Source organism: Motacilla alba, chromosome 25 (genome assembly GCF_015832195.1).
Source record: "Motacilla alba alba isolate MOTALB_02 chromosome 25, Motacilla_alba_V1.0_pri, whole genome shotgun sequence".
Taxonomy (NCBI): domain Eukaryota; kingdom Metazoa; phylum Chordata; class Aves; order Passeriformes; family Motacillidae; genus Motacilla; species Motacilla alba.
The window spans coordinates 1,586,968-1,607,827 of record NC_052040.1 but is presented as its reverse complement, the minus strand read 5'-3'; the positions used below and the strand labels follow the sequence as shown (position 1 = coordinate 1,607,827).

The 20,860-nt window shown below is 62.3% G+C and overlaps 3 protein-coding genes and 1 long non-coding RNA gene across 7 annotated transcripts in view; 2 read left to right on the top strand and 2 right to left on the bottom strand.

Moving 5' to 3' along the window:
* The window catches only part of HCN3 (hyperpolarization activated cyclic nucleotide gated potassium channel 3), an 8,414-nt gene extending 5,315 nt beyond the window's left edge, over nt 1-3,099 (bottom strand). Inside the window, 1 exon segment of the mRNA XM_038161721.1 lies at nt 2,359-3,099. Coding sequence (XP_038017649.1) covers nt 2,359-2,825 — 467 coding nt within the window. The 5' untranslated portion in view covers nt 2,826-3,099.
* Nucleotides 3,100-3,638: 539 nt separating this feature from the next.
* On the top strand, nt 3,639-16,028 carry CLK2 (CDC like kinase 2). 3 transcript variants are annotated; one of them, XM_038161851.1, is made up of 13 exons: nt 3,639-3,806; nt 7,341-7,510; nt 9,562-9,796; nt 11,465-11,558; nt 11,905-11,971; nt 12,277-12,393; nt 12,604-12,770; nt 13,175-13,269; nt 13,558-13,687; nt 14,402-14,484; nt 14,696-14,775; nt 14,958-15,048; nt 15,376-16,028. In XM_038161851.1, exons 2-13 carry the CDS (start codon nt 7,341-7,343, stop codon nt 15,556-15,558), a joined length of 1,512 nt encoding a protein of 503 aa, XP_038017779.1. In that variant the 5' UTR covers nt 3,639-3,806; the 3' UTR covers nt 15,559-16,028. The 3 variants fall into 3 exon arrangements, with proteins under 3 accessions (XP_038017779.1, XP_038017778.1, XP_038017780.1); XM_038161850.1 differs by having other exon boundaries at nt 3,640-3,806; nt 11,462-11,558; XM_038161852.1 differs by lacking the exons at nt 3,639-3,806; nt 7,341-7,510; nt 11,465-11,558 and having other exon boundaries at nt 9,682-9,796.
* On the bottom strand, nt 15,787-18,154 carry LOC119711516. 2 transcript variants are annotated; one of them, XR_005259734.1, is made up of 4 exons: nt 16,606-17,377; nt 16,209-16,383; nt 16,037-16,089; nt 15,787-15,926 (listed from the first exon to the last, which is right to left on the bottom strand). It is a non-coding gene; the product is annotated as an uncharacterized LOC119711516 (long non-coding RNA). The 2 variants fall into 2 exon arrangements; XR_005259735.1 differs by lacking the exons at nt 16,209-16,383; nt 16,606-17,377 and adding an exon at nt 18,049-18,154.
* On the top strand, nt 17,679-20,735 carry SCAMP3 (secretory carrier membrane protein 3). The gene is made up of 8 exons (XM_038161855.1): nt 17,679-17,952; nt 18,070-18,189; nt 18,266-18,386; nt 18,466-18,594; nt 18,746-18,905; nt 19,060-19,161; nt 19,243-19,360; nt 19,467-20,735. The coding sequence occupies exons 1-8, from the start codon at nt 17,719-17,721 to the stop codon at nt 19,611-19,613; spliced, it is 1,131 nt and encodes a 376-aa protein (XP_038017783.1). The 5' UTR covers nt 17,679-17,718; the 3' UTR covers nt 19,614-20,735.
* Nucleotides 20,736-20,860: the final 125 nt, after the last annotated feature.

The window sequence follows — 20,860 nt, the reverse complement described above, 5'->3', positions numbered from 1 at the left end:
AAGGTGATGCCCACGGGCAGGATGATCAAATTCCCCACCATCAGGAGCAGCATGATGAGGTCCCAGTAAAACCTGCAGGGTGGGAATGCAGGGCCAGAGTGGGACAGGCGGGACGCAGTCAGACAATAAACCCAGGATCAAAGTTAGGGTCTGACAGAGCGCAGAGAGGCAGGTGCTGAGGAAACACACACACACACACACGTGCCTGCCCACACACATGACTAACACCCTGCTGCCCAGCTGGGACAGATGAGAGCAGAATTGGGGTGCAGAAGTTGCCCCGTGTGGGAACGGGGGGTGTAGGAGCTTGGCTCTCTCTCTCTCGACTGCAGGGCAGAGCATGCACACCTCTGCCCCCACCCCAAAGCTGCCACGTGCCCCATGGGGATCTCAGAGAGGATGTGGCTTTGCTCCCTCGAGGCTCCTTGTCATCCGCCGTCTCCCTGCCACCACCCGAGTTGGCTTAGCAGGATTTGGGATAAGCTTTGCTGGTTATGCAAACGGAGAGCCGAGCTCCTGGGGCAGCAGAAAAGGATCAGGGAGGCTGCTGTGGTGAGCCAGGCAGCAGCCAAGCAAGGACAGGCAGCGCTGGTGCCAGGGGAAGGTGGGAGGAGGGTCCAACCCTACAGGAGGTGCCAGAATGAGGGATGAGGGCACTCCTCATCCACCTCCTTTTGCTGAGAGTGCACAGGTCCAGAGGCTTTGGAGGGAAAGCCAAGAGATGCCGGCAGCAGCTGGATGTGTCAGGACACCCAGCAGCCCTGTTCACATGCAAATGCCACCGGGATGTTTTCGTTCTTCACACAGACACATCACGACTTTCTCCACCAGCCTTGTGACTCCCGGGATCCCCCAGCAGAGCCTTCGTGGGCCCTCGGGAAAGCAAGCCCAGCTTTAGGTGTCCCCAGGCATCCCCTGCCAGTCCCAGCCCTGGCCGTGGGTGTCGGCTCAGATCTCCAAAGGTGATTTCAGGGCAGCTCTTAGTGCCCAGTGGATCCAAACCAGCTTTTACAGGCGGCAGAAGCCTGTGGGGATTTCCTACCCCCCACCCATGGATACCGGGATCTCTGCAGCTGGGGAAGGGGATGGGGAAGGGGAAGGGACGTTGTGGTGCCATGAGAGCCTCCTTCAGAGAGAGCACCAGAGCCGGAGGGGGGTAGGGGGAGGCATCCTCTCCTCAAGGAGCCACCCCAAGGTCAGGTCCAGAAACCACTGCAGGGCCAGGAGCCACCCCAGGGTCAGGAGTGACCCCAGGGCTGTGAGGAGCCCACCCCAGGGGCAGGAGTCTCTCCCGAATTAACACCTTCCTGCCAGTGGCCAGGATTTGCTGGGCCAGGGAAGGAAATGAGGCAGAAGGGGCCTGACCCAGCTGAGAAATTGCCTCCTGCACCTCCACGCTGTGCCCTGGGAAGCTGAGCAGGGAAGCTGCCTATCCCTGCAGCTGCCCAAGCCCGCCTGCAGCTCTTGCTTCAGATTTAGGCTTAAGCTCTTCAGGACAGGCCTTGTCCTTCACTGAGTGTCGGACTGAACACTCAGGGCCCTGATCTCCGTGGCCTTTATGTATCTCCCTAATGTGATAAACACCGGGGTAATCCCCTGTCTGTCTACCTGCCAGCTCCCTTCAGGGCGCCGCTTGCAGCAGCTGCTCCTGCCGAGCTCAAGGCTCACAAACTTTGGGATGCTTTCCCTGCCGAAAGTGCTCTCAGGGCTGGGTGTCACGCTGGGGTGGTGCGAGGGACCCGGTGAGTGGCAGGGGCCCAGTGGTGAGGGGAGGTGGCTACAGGTGCCAGGGACCCGCAGCGGGCGCTGGCTCCATTCTCCAGGCTGGGGACATCATCCATGTCACAGCTTGCTGCGGGAGATGACTGCCTGGCAGCCTCATTCCCCGTGGAGAAAGCCCACCCTATATGACTCAACATCCCCGTGACACCCAGTTCCTCCCACATCATCCATCCCCGAGCTCCCGCTGTGATCCCGGTGACACCGAGGGCCGGGCCCGGCTCCTCGCTGGGTGACCAGCCCCGCTCCAGCCGCGGGGAGCCGCGTCCCAGGGGGATGAAGGCTCCTGATCAAATTAAAAACAGCATCGAGAAGGGCGGGGGGAGCTCTAAGGGCAGGCAAAGCCCAGCAACCCCCGCCTCCGCCTCCGCACGCCCGGGGCCGGGTCAGCGGAGCTCCGCGGCTCGGCGGAGCCGGGCTGCCCCGGGCACCGGGAGCCCCGAGAGCCCGCGGATGCCGGGCAGGACAGAGCCGTCCGTGCGGGAGGGATAACCCAGACGGGAAGGGGCCGGGGCAGCGCGGCCCCGGGCTCCGGAGGTCGGCAGCCGCCTCCCCGGGCCGGTGCGGGGCCCCGGCTACCGGCACTTGTTGCCCCTACGGTGTCGGGCGGCGGGGCCGCGCTCAGCACCACGGACAGCGGCGGCGGGCACCGGGCCGGGCGGCGGAGCCGGAGCGGGGACCGGCGCCGGGATGGGGCTCGGTGCCGGGGCGGGGGTCGCGGGGCCCCGGTCCCACCTGAAGTCGCTGTAGGGATGGATAATCCAGGCGCCCGCCGACTTCACCCGCTGCCGCTCGATCTCCACGGCCCGGTGGCTGCCGAACATGCGCAGCGAGAACTTGTTCACGGCGGGCTGCAGCATCGCCCCGAGCTGCCGCTGCACGAACGTGCCCGCCGCCGCCGCCTCGCCCTCCGCCACGATCTGCTCCGTCGCCGCCGGCGAGGCCGGGGCCGCGCCCGACGCCCCCGCGGGCGCCCCCGCCGCCTCCCCGTCCAGGACCGGCGGCTTCTCCCGCGGCTCGGGGCTTCGCCGCGGCGCCGTCTCCATCCCGCCGCCGCCGCCTCGCCTCACGTTTCCTTCAAACGCCCTTGCCCGGGCGCCCTGCCCGTCGCCCCGCCGCACATGCCCGGCCCCGGGCGGGCGGGCGCTCGCTCGCCGCCCGCGGCCGCTCGCTCACCGAGCGCTCACGAAGCTCCGCCGGCGCCCGCCTGTTGCGCACGCTCCGGCGCGGGCGCGGCGGCCGCCGGCAGCCGGCAAGCGCCGGTGGCACCGGAGCGGCGGCGCGGGGAGCGGCGAGGCCCGAGCGGCACCGGAGCGGCGGCGGCGGCGGGACCCCGCGGCGGGCGGGGCGGGGCGGGGCTGGCGGGCGGTGCCTCGGGAAGGAGAACGCGCCCCCCGGTCCGGCCCCGGTACCGCCGGAGGAACCGAGGAGGGGCGGGGCTTCGAGGGGAGAGGGGCGGGGCTAGCCTACAGGAACCCCGCCCCCTATGTCTAGCCCCGCCCCATCGCAGGCACTGGAGCGAGGAGGGGCGTGGCTTGGAAGACTGTGGGCGGGCACGGGGCGGGGCTCCTGGAGGCGATGGGCGGGGATTCAGCATAGGCCCCGCCCATTAATCGACCCCGCCCCTCGCCTCCGTCCCGCCGCCGTCAGGAGGGCGAGGTGTGGCTTCGGGGAGGAGGTGGGCGGGGCCATCTATCACGGCCCCGCCCCTCGGATCTCGCCCCGCCCCACGGCCTCGCCCAGCCCGCGCCGCTTGGTCTGAAAGGGGGCGTGGCTTAAAGAGGGCGCTGCGCGGAGCCTGTCCCGCCCCTCGGCTCTAACCCCGCCCACCGGCCCCACCTAGTGTGACGCAGCTCCGCGCGCCTACGTGCGTGCGTACGTGAGCGCGTACGTGCGTGCGCGGCCCCGCGGGCTGGCAGGACCCGGATCGGCGGCGGCGGCGGCAGGAGCTGAGCGGGGCCCGGGGGCCCACGGCCGCCATCACGGATTTCCTGTGGGACAAGCGCACCGGGCTGGCTGCGAGGACGGTGCGTGGCGGCGCGGCGCGGGGCGGGGCGGCGCGGCCCGGGGCGGGGTGGGTAGGCCGCGGCCGGTGAGGGCGGCGCGGGGCGGGCCCGGTTTGTCGTTCCCGGCGGGGCCGCGGTGGGAATCGGCGGCCCGGGCGTCCCCGCGGGGGCGGCGGGGCCGGATGGCCCGGAGGGACCGGGTCGGGGCCTCCGCGCTGAGGCCGCCCCGCCCTCCACCCATCTCTCCCGGTGTCCCGGTGCTTCCGGCGCTGCTCGGCGGAGGCCCCGCCCGGCGCGGCCGCCATCACCGTCCCCAAAGCGGTTCCAGCCCCGCTGCGGAACGCAGCCCCGGTGCTCGTTCCGCGGAGCCGGCGCTTGGCGGGCCGCCAGCGCCGCCTTCGCGCTCCCTTCAGCCCGCGGCTGGGAACCGCGGGGCTCGGGGGGAAACCGGGCAAAGCCCCCCGTGCGGGCGGAACCGGGCCCGTACCCCCATCACCCCTCCGCCGGGGCCGGTTCGGCCTGTCCGAGCCCTGGCGGTGATGTCAGCGCTGGGCGGGGACGGGGACGCGGCCGGGGGCATTTTGGATGGGGGAAATTGCCACGGGAGCTCTTGGGGTGAAGGGAGCTCCGGCTTCTCTCGCGGCCCCGGCTCAGGTTGCCCGCAGAAGCCGGGGCTGCCCCGGCCCGGGGGCGTTTACAGCCAGAGGGGTCTTGGAGCAGCCTGGGCTAGTGGAAGGTGGCCCTGCATATGGCAGGGGGAGGGGCTGAATGAGCGTGAAGTTCCCTCCCCGTTAACATTCCACGATTCCATGAATTGTGCTTGGAACCAGAATCCGCGTGGGGAACGTTTGAGAGCTGTGGAGCACGGCCTGGCAGGGTCTGAGGGGCTGCACCCGCTGTGCCAGCTCACCTCGGGATCCCCTTGGCTCCAGCCTCTCCAGAGGGGCAGAGCTGAGGGTCTGCAGGGTTCTGTTGATGTCCTTTGGATCCCCTTGGCTCCAGCCTCTCCAGAGGGGCAGAGCTGAGGGTCTGCAGGGTTCTGTTGATGTCCTTTGGATCCCCTTGGCTCCATCCTCTCCAGAGGGGCAGAGCTGAGCCCCTGAGGGTCTGCAGGGCTCTGGTGATGTCCTTTGGCTCCATCCTGTCCAGAGGGGCAGAGCTGAGCCCTTTGGGGGTCTGCAGGGCTCTGTTGATGTCCTTTGGATCCCCTTGGCTCCATCCTCTCCAGAAGGGCAGAGCTGAGCCCCTGAGGGGCTGCAGGGCTCTGTTGATGTCCTTTGGATCCCTTTGGCTCCAGCCTCTCCAGAGGGGCAGAGCTGAGCCCCTGAGGGTCTGCAAGGTTCTGTTGATGTCCTTTGGCTCCGGCCTCTCCAGAGGGGCAGAGCTGAGGCTCTGCAGGGCTCTGTTGATGTCCTTGGGAAGGGAGGGTTTGCTCCTGGCTGGTTCTCCGTGGACACAGGGACGTGTGTCACCAATCTCCTGAGCTGGGAGGGATCCACAGGCATCAGCAAGTCCTGATGTCCTTCCCCAGGACACCCCAAGGATCCCAGCCTGGGCATCCCTGGGAGCATTGTCCAAACCCTCCTGGAGCTCTGGCAGCCCTGGGGCTGTGCCCATTCCCTGGGGAGCCTGGGCAATGCCAGCACCCTCTGGGGAAAACCTTTTCCTGATAATCCATCCTAAACCTCGCTGACCCAGCTCCAGCCATTCCCTGGGGTGCTGTCACTGTCACACGGAGCAGAGACCAGAGCTGTCCCTCCTGGGGAAGCTGCAGCCCCCTGAGATCTCTCCCGAGTTCCAGCTGAGCAGACCAAATACCCCCAGACCCTTCCCCACCCCTGTGGCCCGGGGTAGATGTCACTTGGCTGTCAACCCAAGGCATCTCTTGAGGAGCTGCTCTCTGGGCACGCATTGCTGGATTGAGCCTTTTTCTGACCCAGCGAGGGGCAACTGAGAGGTGTTTTTAAAGAACTTTGATTCTATTCTCAGCCTCACATGAAGGGTGAGACAGTACAGATGTTATAATTCATGCCATCACAATCAGGAATGAACTATTTCTTAATTACCATACATCCTAATCGTTTTTGGCTTGCCGGCTTTAGCCACACCATGCTGTAAATGCCTTAAAGCAAATAACTTCAGGTTACCCCTCGTGGGTCCCACTCCAGTGCATCTTTCATAGTTTTATTTCTCCAGAGTCTCATTTGCGAGGCCGCCTTTTGAAAGGTCTGTCAGGCTTGGAGGGGTTTTCTGTAAATCCATTTCTCACGTTGCCCAGGGGCTCTGGTGGTACCCAGGGCTTCATTTCACCTTCCCTGGAGCTGCTCCCCTCCTTCCTGGGCAGCCTCGAGGGAAAAGGTGCAAAGGCTGCTCCTGGAGCTGGGGGCACTGGGGACAGGTGTGGAGGAGGGATACAAACCTGGGAAAGGGAACGGGGCAGGATGACCAGGGGGGTCTCCCCCTGTCCTGCGGGGCTCTGGGATCTCTCAGATCCCCTTGGCAGCCATACACATTGGGTTCCTGTCCCGTGCAGCTGTTAATGCTGCCCTGCTGTCCCCACGGGTGCCTCACAGGGTCCCTGCTGTCCCCACGGGTGCCTCACTGTCCCTGCTGTTCCCATAGGGGATTCACAGGGTCCCTGCCATCCTCACGGGGTCCCTGCTGTCCCCATAGGGGCTTCACAGTCCCTGCTGTCCCCACGGGGTCCCTGCTGTCCCCACGGGTGCCTCACTGTCCCTGCTGTCCCCATAGGGGATTCACAGGGTCCCTGCCATCCTCACAGGGTCCCTGTTGTCCCCATAGGGGCTTCCCAGGGTCCCTGCCATCCTCATGGGGTCCTTGCTGTCCCCATAGGGGCTTCACAGTCCCTGCTGTCCCCACGGGGTCCCTGCTGTCCCCACGGGTGCCTCACTGTCCCTGCTGTCCCCATAGGGGATTCACAGGGTCCCTGCCATCCTCACGGGGTCCCTGCTGTCCCCATAGGGGCTTCCCAGGGTCCTTGCTATCCTCACAGTGTCCCTGCTGTCCCCACGGGTGCCTCATGGGGTCCCTGCTGTCTCCATGGCTGCCTTACTGTCCCTGCTGTCCCCACGGAGTCCCTGCTGTCCCCACAGGTGCCTCACGGGGTCCTTGCTGTCCTCGTGGGGTCCCTGCTGACCCCGCAAGTGCCTCACAGGGTCCCGGGTGACCTCACAGGGTCCCTGCTGACCCCATGGGTGCCCCATGGAGTCCCTGCTGTCCCCATGGAGTCCCTGCTGTCCCCATGGAGTCCCTGCTGTCCCCGCGGGTCCGTGACGGTCCCCGCTGTCCCCAGGGGGTTCCTGCGGGTCCGTGACGGTCCCCGCTGTCCCCAGGCGGTTCCCGCGGGTCCGTGACGGTCCCCGCTGTCCCCAGGGGCTCCCCGCGGGTCCGTGACGGTCCCCGCTGTCCCCAGGGGCTCCCCGCGGGTCCGTGACGGTCCCCGCTGTCCCCAGGGGGTTCCCGCGGGTCCGTGACGGTCCCCGCTGTCCCCAGGGGCTCCCCGCGGGTCCGTGACGGTCCCCGCTGTCCCCGCAGATGCCGCACTCCCGAAGGTACCGCTCGTCGGAGCGCAGCAGCCGCGGCAGTTACCACGAGCGCTACCGGAGCCGCAAGCACAAGCGGCGGCGGACGCGGTCCCGGTCCAGCAGCAGCGAGCGGGACCGGCGGCACCGGCGGGAGGACAGCTACCACGTCCGATCCCGGAGGTGAGCGCAGAGTCACGGGGGCTGGGCCGGGAGGGACCTCCGGGGTCACCCAGCGCACAGGGACACGTCCAGGTGGGTTTGGGATGTCCCCAGAGAGGGAGGTGCCACGCTCACCCTGGGCAGCTGTGCCAGTGCTCTGCCACCCTCCGTGGGAACAATTTCCTTGTGTTGGGGTAGAGTGTGGTGTGTTTTAGTTGATGGTTTTGCTCCTCATCCTGGTGCTGGGCACCACTGAAAAGGGTCTGGCACCATCCTGGCACCTGCCTGGAAGATACTGATGTGCAGTAATGAGATTTCCTCTCAGTCTTCTCCAGACCTCCCACAGTCTCTGCTCATTAAGAGAGATGCTCCAGTCCCTTAATCATGGCCTAGTCATCCATACTCACCCCGGTTCCGCGTGACCTGGGCCTGCTCTGAGCTGTCACAGCCTGGGCAGCGCTTGTCACCAAAGCCCCTCGCTCCCCTCTTGGGGAAGCTTCCCTGTGTGACACCGAGGAGCCCCTCGGGCAGTGCCACTGCCCCGCCTGGGCTGGGACTGAGGCCCCTTCACAGCAGTGGCTTCAGTGACCCAGTGCTTGCCCTGTTTGACTCCCTGCACACCCACACTCCCAGTCAGACCAGTTTCCTGACTGGCTCAGCCCTGGCTTCTCACAGCAGAGACTCAGACATCTCAGTCCTTAAAAATAGTTTAATCTTGGTGCAATTACAGAGTAACAGCTCTAGCTGGTGCCTTCAAGGAGAGCTCCTGAACAAGGGACTGCTGGGCTTTTATCCCTTCAGTACAGGAAGATCTGGGGTCCTCAGCTCAGAGTGTCCCTCAGTGTCCCTCACCTGGCTGGGACACAGATTCCTGTCCCCCTTGTTATGCCACGGGTTGGCAGTTCATGGCTTCTTGCCTTGGGCTCCCACTCCTCAAAGCACTGCAAAAGTTTTGGTGTTCCCAACATAACAAGGATCTGGAACTGTTGGAACAGGTCCAGAGGAGGGTGGGAAGTTGTTAAGAGGATTGGAACACCTTCCTCATGGAGAAAGGCTGAGAGAATTGGGGCTGGGAGAGTTTTCCAGCCTGGAGAAGAGAAGGTTGTGGGAGAATTGGAGCTGGGAGAGTTTTCCAGCCTGGAGAAGAGAAGGTTGTGGGAGAATTGGGGCTGGGAGAGTTTTCCAGCCTGGAAAAGAGAAGGTTGAGGGGAGCTGGGAGAGTTTTCCAGCCTGGAGAAGAGAAGGTTGAGGGGAGAATTGGGGCTGGGAGAGTTTTCCAGCCTGGAGAAGAGAAGGTTGAGAGAGAATTGGGGCTGGGAGAGTTTTCCAGCCTGGAAAAGAGAAGGTTGTGTGAAGACCTCACAGCACCTTCCAGTATTAAAGGGGCCTACAGGGAAGCTGGAGAGGGACCCTCCATGAGGAACTGTAGTGACAGGACAAGGAGTAGTGGGTACAAATTGAAAGAGAGAGAATTTAGGCTAATCATGAGGAAGATCTTCCCTGTGAGGGTGGTGAGGACACTGGCACACAGGTTGGATGGGGCTGCCACAACCCTGTCAGTGTTCAAGGCCAGACTGGACAAGGCAGTCTGGTCTAGTGAGAGGTGATGATGATCTTCAAGTCCATTCCAACCCCTCAACATTCCCCGATGTAGGAATGTGCTCCCTGTTGACAGAGTGACCAAATTATTCTTTGTCTGCTTAAAAAGACAAAACGCCCAGAAGTTTCTCTCCCAGTTTGGTACAAAGACACCTCATAGGACCTTAGGGACTTCACCTCAAACCTGGAGGTTTGGATGGAGGCAAGAGGTCCAGCCTAGGTAATTTGTCGGACAGTAATTCACTACAAAAAGAAGAGAACAAAGGAAATAACCCTTTTTGTGGAGTGTTTTAGCAGGAGCATGGACCTCTTGTCCCCGGCTCGGTTTTTCTCTCTAAGAGCTTTGTTATTTTGCCTTTTATTAAACCTTTTCCCATTTCCAACACTACCCCAGAAGCCATCTTGCTCATTTTACACCGTTTGGGGTAGCAGAGCCATTAACACCCGTCCCCTCTCCGCATCCCCGTGCCCAGCTACGACGACCACTCTGCAGACCGAAGGGCCTACGACCGGCGTTACTGTGACAGCTACCGGCGCAACGACTACAGCCGCGAGCGGGGCGACGCCTACTACGAGCCCGAGTACCGACATTCCTACGAGTACCGGCGCTCCCGGGACCGCGAGGGCAGCTACCGCAGCTGCAAAAGCAGCCGGCGTAAGCACAGGCGGAGGCGGCGCCGCAGCCGGTCCTTTAGCCGCTCCTCATCGGTGAGTATCCTGCTGTGCCGCGCCTGCCCTGTAACCTTTCTCTCTCCCAGGTGCTGAGCTGGGTAAGTAGAAAACTCACTTTCTAAACGCTGTCTCGGAGTCGGCTTGAGCTGTGTGTGTGTTTTGGAGGAGTTTTGGTGCAGAGCGTTGCTGCCCTGCGTCCCTGTGCGCCGTGGCTGGCGCCGCCCCGTGCCAGCTGGGCACGGGTGGCTCGGGCCCTCTCTCAGGTGGGAGGACAGGAGTGCCCCGCGAGGCTGGCGGGTCCCCAGGGTGGTGCTGCATCCGCTCCCGTTCAGTGGCGCTCACGGAGCGCTGCGTAGGAGCCCCAGCCAGGCAGGATTGGTGCAAGGCTCGAACAGCCAGCGCTCAGCTGGTCCCAGTCCCAGAGAGCCTGTGACAGGTGACTGCCCCTGTGGTCCCTGTTTCGGGCCCTGGCTCTGAGGGTTAGGCCCTGCTCCAGAGCAGGATCCTCCTGGGTGGGCCCAGCTGATGTGGGCTTTGCGGAGGAGCAGAGCTTTTGGAGCGCTCGGCTCAGGTGGAGGCAGAACCATCCCAGGCTCTTCCCGGAAGCATCCCTGGCTTTCTCTTCTTGTCCGTTCTGCTGTTCACCTTCCACTTCTGTTAGACCCCAGACACATTCTCTGCTCTGTGTGTGGAGCTCTCAGTGTTGTCTGGTCTGTTCTGGCTCTGTGTCCAGGGAGGGGATTGGGGGCTGGATTTGGGTCCCGAGTCTGCCGGCTGGTTGCTCAAAGGTATGGGGATACTTAGCTGAGGAACCAAAGGCAGGAGTTTTCTCTTCTCCAGCATAAACCTCTTATCTGCCTCATCCCAGGGCTGTCCCTGTTCCCTGTTGGGTTCTGCTTCTCTTCTGGAAGTTAGTCCTTCCAGGATCAGCTTCTTTGGGGGAGGGTCTAGGAAGAAGTGTCCGTCTTTCCCCAGGCAGTCACCGCGAACTTTCCGTTTTGGATGGATCATTGTATCCAAGGCTGCTTTTCTGAAATCTCGGAGTTCATCTTTCCCTGAGTGTCGGGGCTGGGGGAAGCTGTGTGGGCGGTTATTGGAGTGGGATAGGGGTGCCTGTGGGGGCAGCCTGGGCTCGTGCAGGACCTCCCAGCCAGCACCTGCCTCCTGCTGCCCCTGCTGTGCGACGCCCGTGGGGCCGGGGAGCTCCTCCCCGTGGCCTCTGGCCCTCGGCGTGCTCAGGCAGTCCCCAGGACCCGAAGGCCGGTGCTGTTCCTCTCTGAGCCCCCGTGGGAGCGAGAGCAGCCAGTCCTTTCCGTGCCCCTCAGCTCCCTCACTCTGACAGCTCTGCTGTCGCACTGGTTCGGGTTGGGGCTGTTTGTAGGTTCTTTTTTTTCTTATTTTTTTCTTATTTTTTTCTTTTTCTTTTTTTTTTTCTTTTTTTTATTTTTTTTTTTGCTACAACGAAAAGCAAACTGTTTTTTTCTTTTCTGAGCTAGTGTGTTGTATCTTGACATGTTCCCTTGCAATATCCCTATCGTTATATATTCCTCTGTGCCGTATGAATTGGCTGGGAATCTCCTCCTGCAACCCCTCCTCAAACAACCATGTGAATTTCCAAACCAACCAATGCGTGACGCTGGCTGCTGCGCTGGTTTGAAAATCTGATTGGTGAATGATGAATTCCCTGTCTGCCTGGGCCAGCAGCGGAGTCGACAGAGCAGCAGAAGGGCCAAGAGTGTGGAGGACGACGACGAGGGGCATCTGATCTATCGCGTCGGCGACTGGCTACAAGAAAGATGTACAGCCAAATCGTAACATAATTTAGCTCTCTAGTTAAGCTCCCATCGCAGTCGCAGATCTGTCTTATCTTTCTGTTTCATTTTATTTTCATTGTTTATTAAAGAGAAACCCTCTCCTTTTCCTTCCCCTTTTGTTAAAGCTACGTTTATATTGTGTATTGTTACTGAAGTGCCAGGGAATTAGGGCAGCTGCCTTGTGCAGCCGGTGTCAGCCTTCCGCTGCTCCGGTCTCTCCAGCTGTGTGCAGGTTAGGTGTTGCAATGCATTCTCCTCTGCCCTGTGTATCGCTGCAGCCAGGTCCTGCTCCCTCTCTCAGCTCCTTCCCTCTCCTTCTCTCCCTCCCAGATGAGATTATCAGCACCCTGGGGGAAGGCACGTTCGGCAGAGTGGTGCAGTGCATGGATCACCGGAGGTACGTGGGGAAAGGGGGGACCACAGCTGGCAACGGAGCCTTCTGGGCATAATGTAGGAGCCCGGGGTGAAAATCAGTCTCTTGGTTTTCAATGTTCTGTGCTGCTCCAGGCTCTCGCCCTCTTTGTGTTGCTGGGGGAAGCTTCGGGGCTGTTTTGTAGGGAGGGAAGGGGACACCTTTGGTGGACACCCCTTAATAACAACCTGCTTGGGCAAGGCAGGCTGGTCAGAAGGTCCCTTCACAGGGCACAGCCCCTCTTACCTGCTCAGGGCTCACCTTGTGCTTTCTCGCTGTTTCTCCCGCAGGGGTGGTGCACGTGTTGCTCTGAAAATCATTAAAAACGTAGAGAAATACAAAGAGGCTGCTCGACTGGAAATCAACGTGCTGGAGAAAATCAACGAGAAGGATCCCGAGAACACCAAGTGAGTGTGCTCGTGGTGTTCAGCAGGAAGGGCTGGTTTCAGGGCTGGGGTGGAAGGGGGGCTTGGTGTTGTGTGGTTGAACATGATCCTAGATAGTTTTGGAAGCATCTTGGCTTGCTGTGAGATACAGACTGAGCAGGGGAAGGAGGAGCCTGATGCAGGGGTGAGTGGTGCCTGCAGAGCTGTTCCCAACTGGAATGTTTCTGTCAGTCTGTGCGTCAGGATGTTTGACTGGTTTGACTACCACGGCCACATGTGCATCTCCTTCGAGCTGCTGGGGCTCAGCACCTTTGATTTCCTGAAGGATAACAACTACCTGCCTTACCCCATCCACCAAGTACGGCACATGGCCTTCCAGGTGTGCCAGGCTGTGAAGTGTAAGTGTTCCCTGCTGCTCTCCCCCTGCTTTGGGCTGACCCGGGGAGCTGAGTAGGTTGCCCTTCTGCAACTGGTGGCCCAGAGCAACAAGTTTTTGCTGTGGTTCTGAGCCTGAGCCTTCCTGCCCCTCTGGGAGTGAATCCTCTTCATTTTCTGGTGCTTGTGGGCTGGCAGTAGCTCAGAGCACTCCAGCATCCACCCCCCTGCACCTTCTGGCGATCAATACAATAAATCTTTGTGCTTCTACTGAAGCATCATGGCCTGGGCTTTGCCTGGCTGTTCACGCCCAGGTTGAAATGTGGGTTCAGCTGGTGCCAGTATGAGCAAACTGCAGCAGTGATGGCTTTTTGGGGGGATGCAGCCTTGTTCTCTCCCCTCACCCAGACTGTCTTTGCTCCCTCAGTTCTGCATGACAATAAACTCACCCACACTGACCTCAAGCCAGAGAACATCCTCTTCGTGAACTCTGACTACGAGCTCTCCTACAACCTGGAAAAGGTAACACGCTGCCTCACTTGGCTCTCCTCTTGGTGTCCCTGGCCTTGCCAGGGGAATCAGGCACAGCCCCAGGGACTGTGGGCTCCATGCAGTCCTTCAGGGCTTGGCATGATCTGCCAGGCAGTGCTGAGTGGGCTGTGGTGACCCCAGGTGTAGCTGGCTGGTGGTGGGAGCTTGTTTGGGGCTGAGCTGTGGGGCTGCCAAAGCTTTCCCCTCCCGTGGTGCCCTCAGCTGTGTAAGGCAGGGGCTGGAGCTGCCAGGTGATGGATGCCATTGTCCCCCCTGCAGAAGCGGGATGAGAGGAGCGTGAAGAGCACGGCCATCAGGGTGGTGGACTTTGGCAGTGCCACCTTCGACCATGAGCATCACAGCACCATCGTCTCCACCAGGCACTACCGGGCCCCTGAAGTCATCCTGGGTAAGGTGCCACTGCGTCTGCCAGGGCAGCTGTGCCCCTTGTACCCAGCTGAGCTGGAGAGCGTTTGGCTTCCACATCGTTCGGGACCTTTCTGGGTTTGCCCTGGGAGATGGGAAGGGCTTGATTTAACAGCTCTGCAGTGCTGTTTCCTGGGAAGGCCATGGTTACAGCCCTGTCATTATTCTGGGTTTATTCCACCTGGAGAAAAGGAGGTTCAGGGGAGACCCTGTCACTCACCACAGCTTCCTCATGGGGGCTTGGGCTCTGAGCCCAGGGAGCAAGGGACAGGACAAGAAAAAAAGGCCTCAAGCTGTGCCAGGGTTGGACATCAGGAGGAATTTCTTCCTGGAAAGGGTGGTTGGGCATTGGAAGGGGCTGCTCAGGGAGGTTTGGAGTCCCCATCCCTGGAGGTGTCCAAGGAATGGCTCAATGTGGCACTCAGTGTCCTGGACTGGGTGACAAGGTGGGGATTGGTCACAGGTTGGAGTTGGTGATCTTGAAGGTCTTTTCCAGCCTTGCAGATTCCTTGATCCACCATCAGCTGGTGGTTTGGCAGTGCTGCCAGCTGGGCAGTATATTACCAGCAGAGCACCAGGAGCCTGGCTGGAATAGGATGTTAGTTTATTTTTATTAGTTATTAGTTTTTAAAAGAAAGAGGGATTTGGACTCTTGGGTTGTAACTGGATCATTTATTTAAAGAACATTGTTTTTCAGAGCTTGGCTGGAGCCAGCCCTGTGATGTGTGGAGTATTGGCTGCATCATCTTTGAGTATTATGTGGGTTTCACCCTCTTCCAGGTGAGAACTGTGTTGTGTGGGTACTTCCCAACTGGTGAGAGGATGCTGGCTGCTTCCCTGAGACTGATGGGGGTCCCTCCATCACTCAGTCCTGCAGAGACACCCAAGGTGTTGGCCAGGAAGGGGTTCTGGGTGCGGGAATACCCAGAGCTGGAGGCAGAACCACTGGAATCTCTATTCCATGCCTTCCCTTTACATTTCTCTCTCCCAGACACACGACAACCGGGAGCACCTGGCCATGATGGAGAGGATTTTGGGGCCAATTCCTTCTCGAATGGTCCGGAAGACAAGGTGAGCAAGGCCAGCTGGGCCCTGCAGGTGTGCCAGCCCTCCTGCTCCACGGGCACTGCTTCTCCCTGGGGGAGATCCCACTTTGGAGCCAACCAGCCGTGTCCCACCTTGGCTGGCACCCTGCTGCTGCTGCAGGCTGTGCTGGGCTCAGGTGTAACCTCTGCCACGTTTTACTGTGACAGGAAACAGAAATATTTCTACCACGGCCGCCTGGACTGGGACGAGAACACCTCAGCTGGACGCTACGTTCGGGAGAACTGCAAACCGCTGCGGGTAAGGCAGCTTGGCCCCTCCTCAGCTTCTCCGTCTGGGCAAGCTGGGGCCAGCAGAAGGGTGGTTTGAAGGGAGCCTTGGCTGTCCCAGCAATAGGAGGCTGCAGCAGCCTGAGTTTAATCTGAAGTGGAGGGCAACGGAAAGTTCAGGAAGTGTCTGGGGAAGGGAGGGTGTGGGAAAATCTGTCAGTTCTGGATAGAGGAGTGCAGAGCTCAGCTGCAGGCTGAGTGATGGTGTGAACAAACCAGGGAACATCCCTGAGCCCCAGGAACGTCCTAGGGCAGGGTGTAGCCTCCTTGAGCCTCACCTTCCCCCTCCACCTGGCAGCGATACCTGACCTCAGAGGCCGAGGACCATCACCGCCTGTTCGACCTCATCGAGAGCATGCTGGAGTACGAGCCCTCCAAGCGTGTCACCCTGGCTGAGGCCCTCAAGCACCCCTTCTTTGACATGCTAGGCATGGAGCCCAGCACAAAAATGTGGGACTCGAGCCGGGACATCAGCCGGTGACGCCACAGGTGCCAGCCAGCCCTCGGATTCTAGCCCCCGTGGAGGCCTGTGTGATTTCTATTCAGACACTTGGTGCTTTTTTTTTTAATATACATGAGATGAACTTCCTGGACACGTTTGTAAAGCTGTTAATATGTGAGATACTGTAAATAGCCCAGATTCTCTGTCGGCCTAGGAGCACCAGGGCCTGACCTGCTGTCGCTGCTGCCGTTCCCGTGAGGCGAGGGGGGCCCGTGTGTCCGTGCTGTAAATACCTCTCGTCCTGTGTTGCTTAGTCTCCTGTTCCTGCCCTCCTCGGTGTAAATACTCCAGGACTCGCAGCTCTCTGTAGCTTATCTGTTTCCTTGTAAGTTATGGAACTGGTGGGACTGCATGGGAATTATTTTTTGGATCAATGTCATAGCCCATCCCCACACCAGAGTTTTATAAGAATTTTGTACAGTCTTTGTGAAAAATAAATATGAAGTGAATAAAGCACCTGGTCTGGGTTTGGCCTGACAGCAGCTGATCCTGGGGTTGTTCTGCTGCGCCCTGTGGGGGAAGGAGAGGGATGAAAGGAGCTTTGTGGTCCAGCTGTATCCACCTGCACCATTCCTCCCAAGGCCACATGGAGTAGGAGCTGCTTTTGGCCCTCGGGGCTGCAGCTGGACCTGAGCAGATGCTGTTGTGTGGGGCAGAAACACCAGGCACTGGCCCTTTCTTCATGCCCTGGCTCCAGGGTTGGGGTGGGAGGCAGAGAGGGGACAGTGGGGCCCTCAGGCAGCTGTTCCCTCCCCTGAAGGAGCCTCTCAGCCTCAGCTGGGGAGCGCTGGCTGCTGCCGGTGGCTGTTGGAAAAGGGGACACATCCAGCTGTCCTCCACCACCGCAGGGTGTCTGTTTGACTCTTCCCAGCTCTGCAGGGAGCCTGGGCCTTGGCTCGGGCTGTTCCCTGTGTCACAGCTGATGGCAGGGGGAGGGTCTCGCTGGGGTGTGGGTGACAGATGTGCTCTGCTGTGGCACCATCAGGCTGTCACCATGCACAGGGGAAAGGAAACATCTGCTTTCACCTGGAGTGAGTGTGGGGACCCTCAGGAAGGGTGACACTGAGCCATCTCCACGGGCTTGTGGTCCCAGCTCCCTGAGCTTGGGCTGGGAGCCCTCACTGCCTCCTGTGCCCAGCCCCACGCTGAGGCTGGAGCAGGATTAAATCGGCCGAGTCGCACCTTAGACTTCAAGAAAATAACAAACTCATGCTGGTGTCCAAAACCCAAACCCACAGCTGCCACCTCTGCCGGGAGCAGCTCCAGGTTTGGGCTGAGGTGGGAGCTCAGCTGTGGCATTCACATGGCACTCTCAGTGTGTTCGGAGGGCGAAGGGTGACTTTAGCAGTGTGCTGAGCACTGGGAGGGGACAGGGCAGGGACGGCTGCGTGTCCTGCTCCCGGGATGCTGAGCAGGACCCGGGAGGGGTCAGTGTGCAGGCCACGGGCAGCTGGAGTGGAAGGATTTGGAGATTCCTATAAATAGCTGGGCCAGGAGACACAAGAGAAATTCCCCAAGCGCTCGGCGTGCCGTGGGTCCCTGGCTGGCTGTCGGTCCGGCTCGGTGACAGCTGCTGGGGTGGCCCCCGCGACCCCTGGGTACCAGCCGGGGGGATGGGGAGGGTGCGCGGGCAGCAGGCGAACGGAACCGGGGCCGCCCGGTAAGAGCAGGGAGCCGGACCGAGGGGACACGCAGGACGAGCCGCTGTCCCGGCGGGTCCGGTTGGGCGGGGAGCCGGAACCACGGGAGAACCGGGGGGTGATGGATACCTGGACACCGGGGGGTGACGGGGGATGGATACCGGGACACCCGGGATACCCGGGCGACGGGCGATGGACACCGGGACACCGTGGGGGGCGATACCGGGACACCGGGGGGGGCGATGGGGGATGGACTGGACACCGGGACACCGGGACACCGGGGGGCGATGGGTAGGGGACACCGGGACACCGGGGCTGATGGGGCCCCGTGCCCCCCCCCCCCCGTGCCGGGGGGACCCGGAGGAAAGGCGGGGCGGGGGGCGGGGGGGAACGGGCGCGCCGCACGTGACCCCGGGACACGTGGCCGCGTCACGCGCGTGCCCCGCCCGGCGCGCCTCCGGCGCGTGCGCAGCCGCCCCCTGCGGCGGGGGTCTCCCCGATGACGTCACGCCGCAGCGCGACCAATCGGCGGCGGGGAGGGGCGGGGCCTGGCGGCGGCGGCGGCGCCGGTCCCGCGGGTGCGGCGCGCTCCCGGTCTCCCGGTCCCGGTCCGGCCATGGCCCAGCGCGGCGGCCCCGCGGTGCTCCCGGACAACCCCTTCCAGGACCCCGCGGCGCTGCAGGCCCGGCCCGGCGCCGTGCTCGATGGCTACAACCCCTTCGAGAGCGACGCGGTGAGCGGCGGGGCCTGCCCGGACACCGGGGCCTGCCCCTGTACCGGATCTTCTTCCCGGACACCGGAGCCCTCCCCGCTGCCGGCGCGGTCTCACCTCTCTCCTCTTCCCCTGCAGCCACCGCCGCCCTTCCAGACCCCTTCGGTAGCGCCGCCGCCCCCGGTACCGGCGGCCGCGCAGCCCCCGCGGAAGGCGAGTCCCACCGAGCCCCGCAACTACGGCTCCTACGGTTCGCAGGTACGGGGCGAGGCGCCGCCAGGCCGGGACACGGGCGCCGGCCGGAGCCCAAGGTTTGTGCCTCCCCTCTCCGCAGGCCTCGGCCGCCGCCGCCACGGCGGAGCTGCTGAAGCGGCAGGAGGAGCTCAACCGGAAAGCGGAGGAGCTGGACCGGCGGGAGCGGGAGCTGCAGAACGCGGCCCTCGGCGGTGCCCAGAGTGAGTGGCGGCGGGGCTGGGCAGGGACGGGACCCCCTCGGAGCCCTCCTCGCTCCTCCTCACCCCCTTCCGTCCGCAGCGAGGCTCAACAACTGGCCCCCGCTGCCGTCCTTCTGCCCGGTGAAGCCCTGCTTCTACCAGGACATCCCGGTGGAGATCCCTGCTGACTTCCAGAAGACAGTCACAACCATGTACTACCTCTGGATGGGTGAGTCTCCGGGGGCACCTCGGGGCAGAGCCCGGCAGCCGCTGGAAGGACGAATATCCTGTGCTGCTGCTCCGGGGGAATCGGGATGAACAGGTGGTCGCGGGGGTTGGGGGAGCCTGGACTGGCTCCTGAGCGCTGTCCTGTCCCTCAGCCAGCACCATCGCTCTGTTCCTGAACTTCCTGTCCTCGCTCGCCTGGTTCTGCGTGGATCCCTCATCTGGTTCTGGGTTCGGCCTCTCCATCCTCTGGGCTCTGCTCTACACGCCCTGCTCCTTCGTCTGCTGGTACCGGCCCATGTACAAAGCTTTCAGGTGTGGCCCCGAGCCCCGGGCACCCGCTCCAGCTCCTGGGGGCCTCTGGCTCTGCGGGGTGTGCTGTTCTGCCCCGAGCTCCCTGTTCTCCTGCTTTAAGGAAGGTTTGAGAGCTTCTTTCTGTGGCCTAACCTTACTCATTTCTTCCTCCCAGAAGCGACAGTTCCTTCAACTTCTTTGTCTTCTTCTTCGTCTTCTTTGCCCAGAACGTGATGTATGTGCTGCAGGCCATCGGCATCCCGAACTGGGGATTCAGGTGGGCCCTGCGCTGACCCTGCAAAGGCAAGAGGCGGGTGGGGAAGAGGGAACCTGGGGGCCACAGCCTCTTGTTTTGCAGTGGCTGGATCCTGAGCCTGATAGCCCTGCGGACTAACAAGGCCGTGGCCGTGATGATGATCCTGGTGTCCTTGTCCTTCACGGCAGTGGCTGTGCTGGGGATCATTATGCTGAAAAAGGTGGGTTGGGATCAAAGCCGTCCCTCTGGGGAGGTTTGGGCCATCACAACTCTGTTTACCCAGGGCCTGCAGCCCCGGCCCTGACCCCAGCCCCTCCTGCCCTCAGATCCACTCTCTGTACCGCCGCACGGGTGCCAGCTTCCAGAAGGCCCAGGAGGAGTTTGCAGCCGGGGTCTTCTCCAACCAGGCCGTGCGCACGGCCGCGGCCAACGCCGCCGCGGGCGCGGCCACCAACGCCTTCCGTGCCCCGTAGCCGTGCGGGTGCCCGGCCCTGCCCCTCCCCGGGGCTCCTCCCGAGGAAGAGGAAACCCGAGTGGCACTTTCACTGGATCCCCGTGCGTCCGCATCAGCTGTCAGAGGCTGCCTCATCCCAGCTTGGAAGTGCTGGTGCCTGAATCGTCTGCTGCTCTCAACCCCCTTTCCTCACGGACAGAGGCCGTTCTGGTTTGTGCTGGTCCCCTCCCCTCAGCAGACTGGGGGGAGCAGGGTGGGGAGTGCTGAGGCCGAGCCCTGAGCCGTCGCCCTCCCTTCCAGCGCCAGCTGCTGGGGGCAGGAGCCTCCTCCAGATGGCTGGAATGCTGCTCCCAGGGACTGGAACGGTCACTTGCCTTCCTTGCGCTCTCTGTTTCCCCGCCTGGTGATGACACTTGTGCTCCCTTGGGGTGTGGAGGGTCCCCTGCTCCCCGTGTGCACAGGGACCCCCATGCTCTGCCAAGAATGTCATCCCCCTCTTCCTGCTGGGGCTCGCTCCAGTGGGATGAGGATGGGGCCGGTGCTTTCCCCAGGGTGTCTTGTCCTTTTGTCCTGTCCCTTTCCCCATCCTCTCCCTCTCTTCGGGCCCAGGGATGAGGAGAGCAGGGCAGGGACAGGCAGAGCTCGGGCAGCTGCTGCTTGTGGGGATCCTGCCTTTAGCCCACGTGGACCCCAAAGCCGGGCTGGGTGCCGAGGAGCAGCCCTGGCGTTTACATGGCACCCCCTTGCCTCCAGGGAGGGCTGAACGGCTCCTCCAGTCCCCCTCCCACCCGCTTGGAGGACTGTGACCCCTTGCTGCCCCCAGCACCCTTCAGCCAAGGCCTTCGGGGGCTGAGCCAGTCCTGGCGCGCAGCCCCTTGTCCCCTTACCTGCCGTCTGTCCCCTGTCCTGGTGTCCCTGGGGATGCCCGGGACAGGTCTCATGCGTTCTGCTTCAGTCCATCTCTCTCGGATGCTCCCGGTTTGTCCCCGCGGCTCCGGGGCTGGCGAGAGGCTTCGTGCCTTCAGCTCTGGGGGCCGGTGCCCTCCCGGTCCCGCTGCGGCCGGGGCTCCTCCGCTGCTCCCCGTGTGCTGTTCCCCGACCGCTCCCGGTTTATTTAAAGAATAAATGAAGGTTCACTCTCTTCCGTCGCCATCTCCGTGCGCCTGCCGGGGCTGGGGGGAGCAGCGGGGCCGCCGCCGGTGTCGCCGCTCCCGGGGGCGGCGTGGGCGGACTACAGCTCCCGTCGTGCCGCGCAGGGGCGGCCCC

What these genes read in the sequence shown, in the direction of transcription:
- CLK2 (XM_038161850.1), top strand. Translation starts at nt 7,341, where the DNA reads ATGCCGCACTCCCGAAGGTACCGCTCGTCGGAGCGCAGCAGCCGCGGC. An exon ending in CGACTGGCTACAAGAAAGAT is followed by an intron (nt 11,559 to 11,904) that starts GTACAGCCAAAT and finishes TCTCCCTCCCAG; the next exon opens with ATGAGATTATCAGCACCCTG. An exon ending in CGAATGGTCCGGAAGACAAG is followed by an intron (nt 14,776 to 14,957) that starts GTGAGCAAGGCC and finishes TTACTGTGACAG; the next exon opens with GAAACAGAAATATTTCTACC.
- SCAMP3 (XM_038161855.1), top strand. Translation starts at nt 17,719, where the DNA reads ATGACGTCACGCCGCAGCGCGACCAATCGGCGGCGGGGAGGGGCGGGG. An exon ending in GGCCCTCGGCGGTGCCCAGA is followed by an intron (nt 18,387 to 18,465) that starts GTGAGTGGCGGC and finishes TTCCGTCCGCAG; the next exon opens with CGAGGCTCAACAACTGGCCC. An exon ending in ATCCCGAACTGGGGATTCAG is followed by an intron (nt 19,162 to 19,242) that starts GTGGGCCCTGCG and finishes CTTGTTTTGCAG; the next exon opens with TGGCTGGATCCTGAGCCTGA.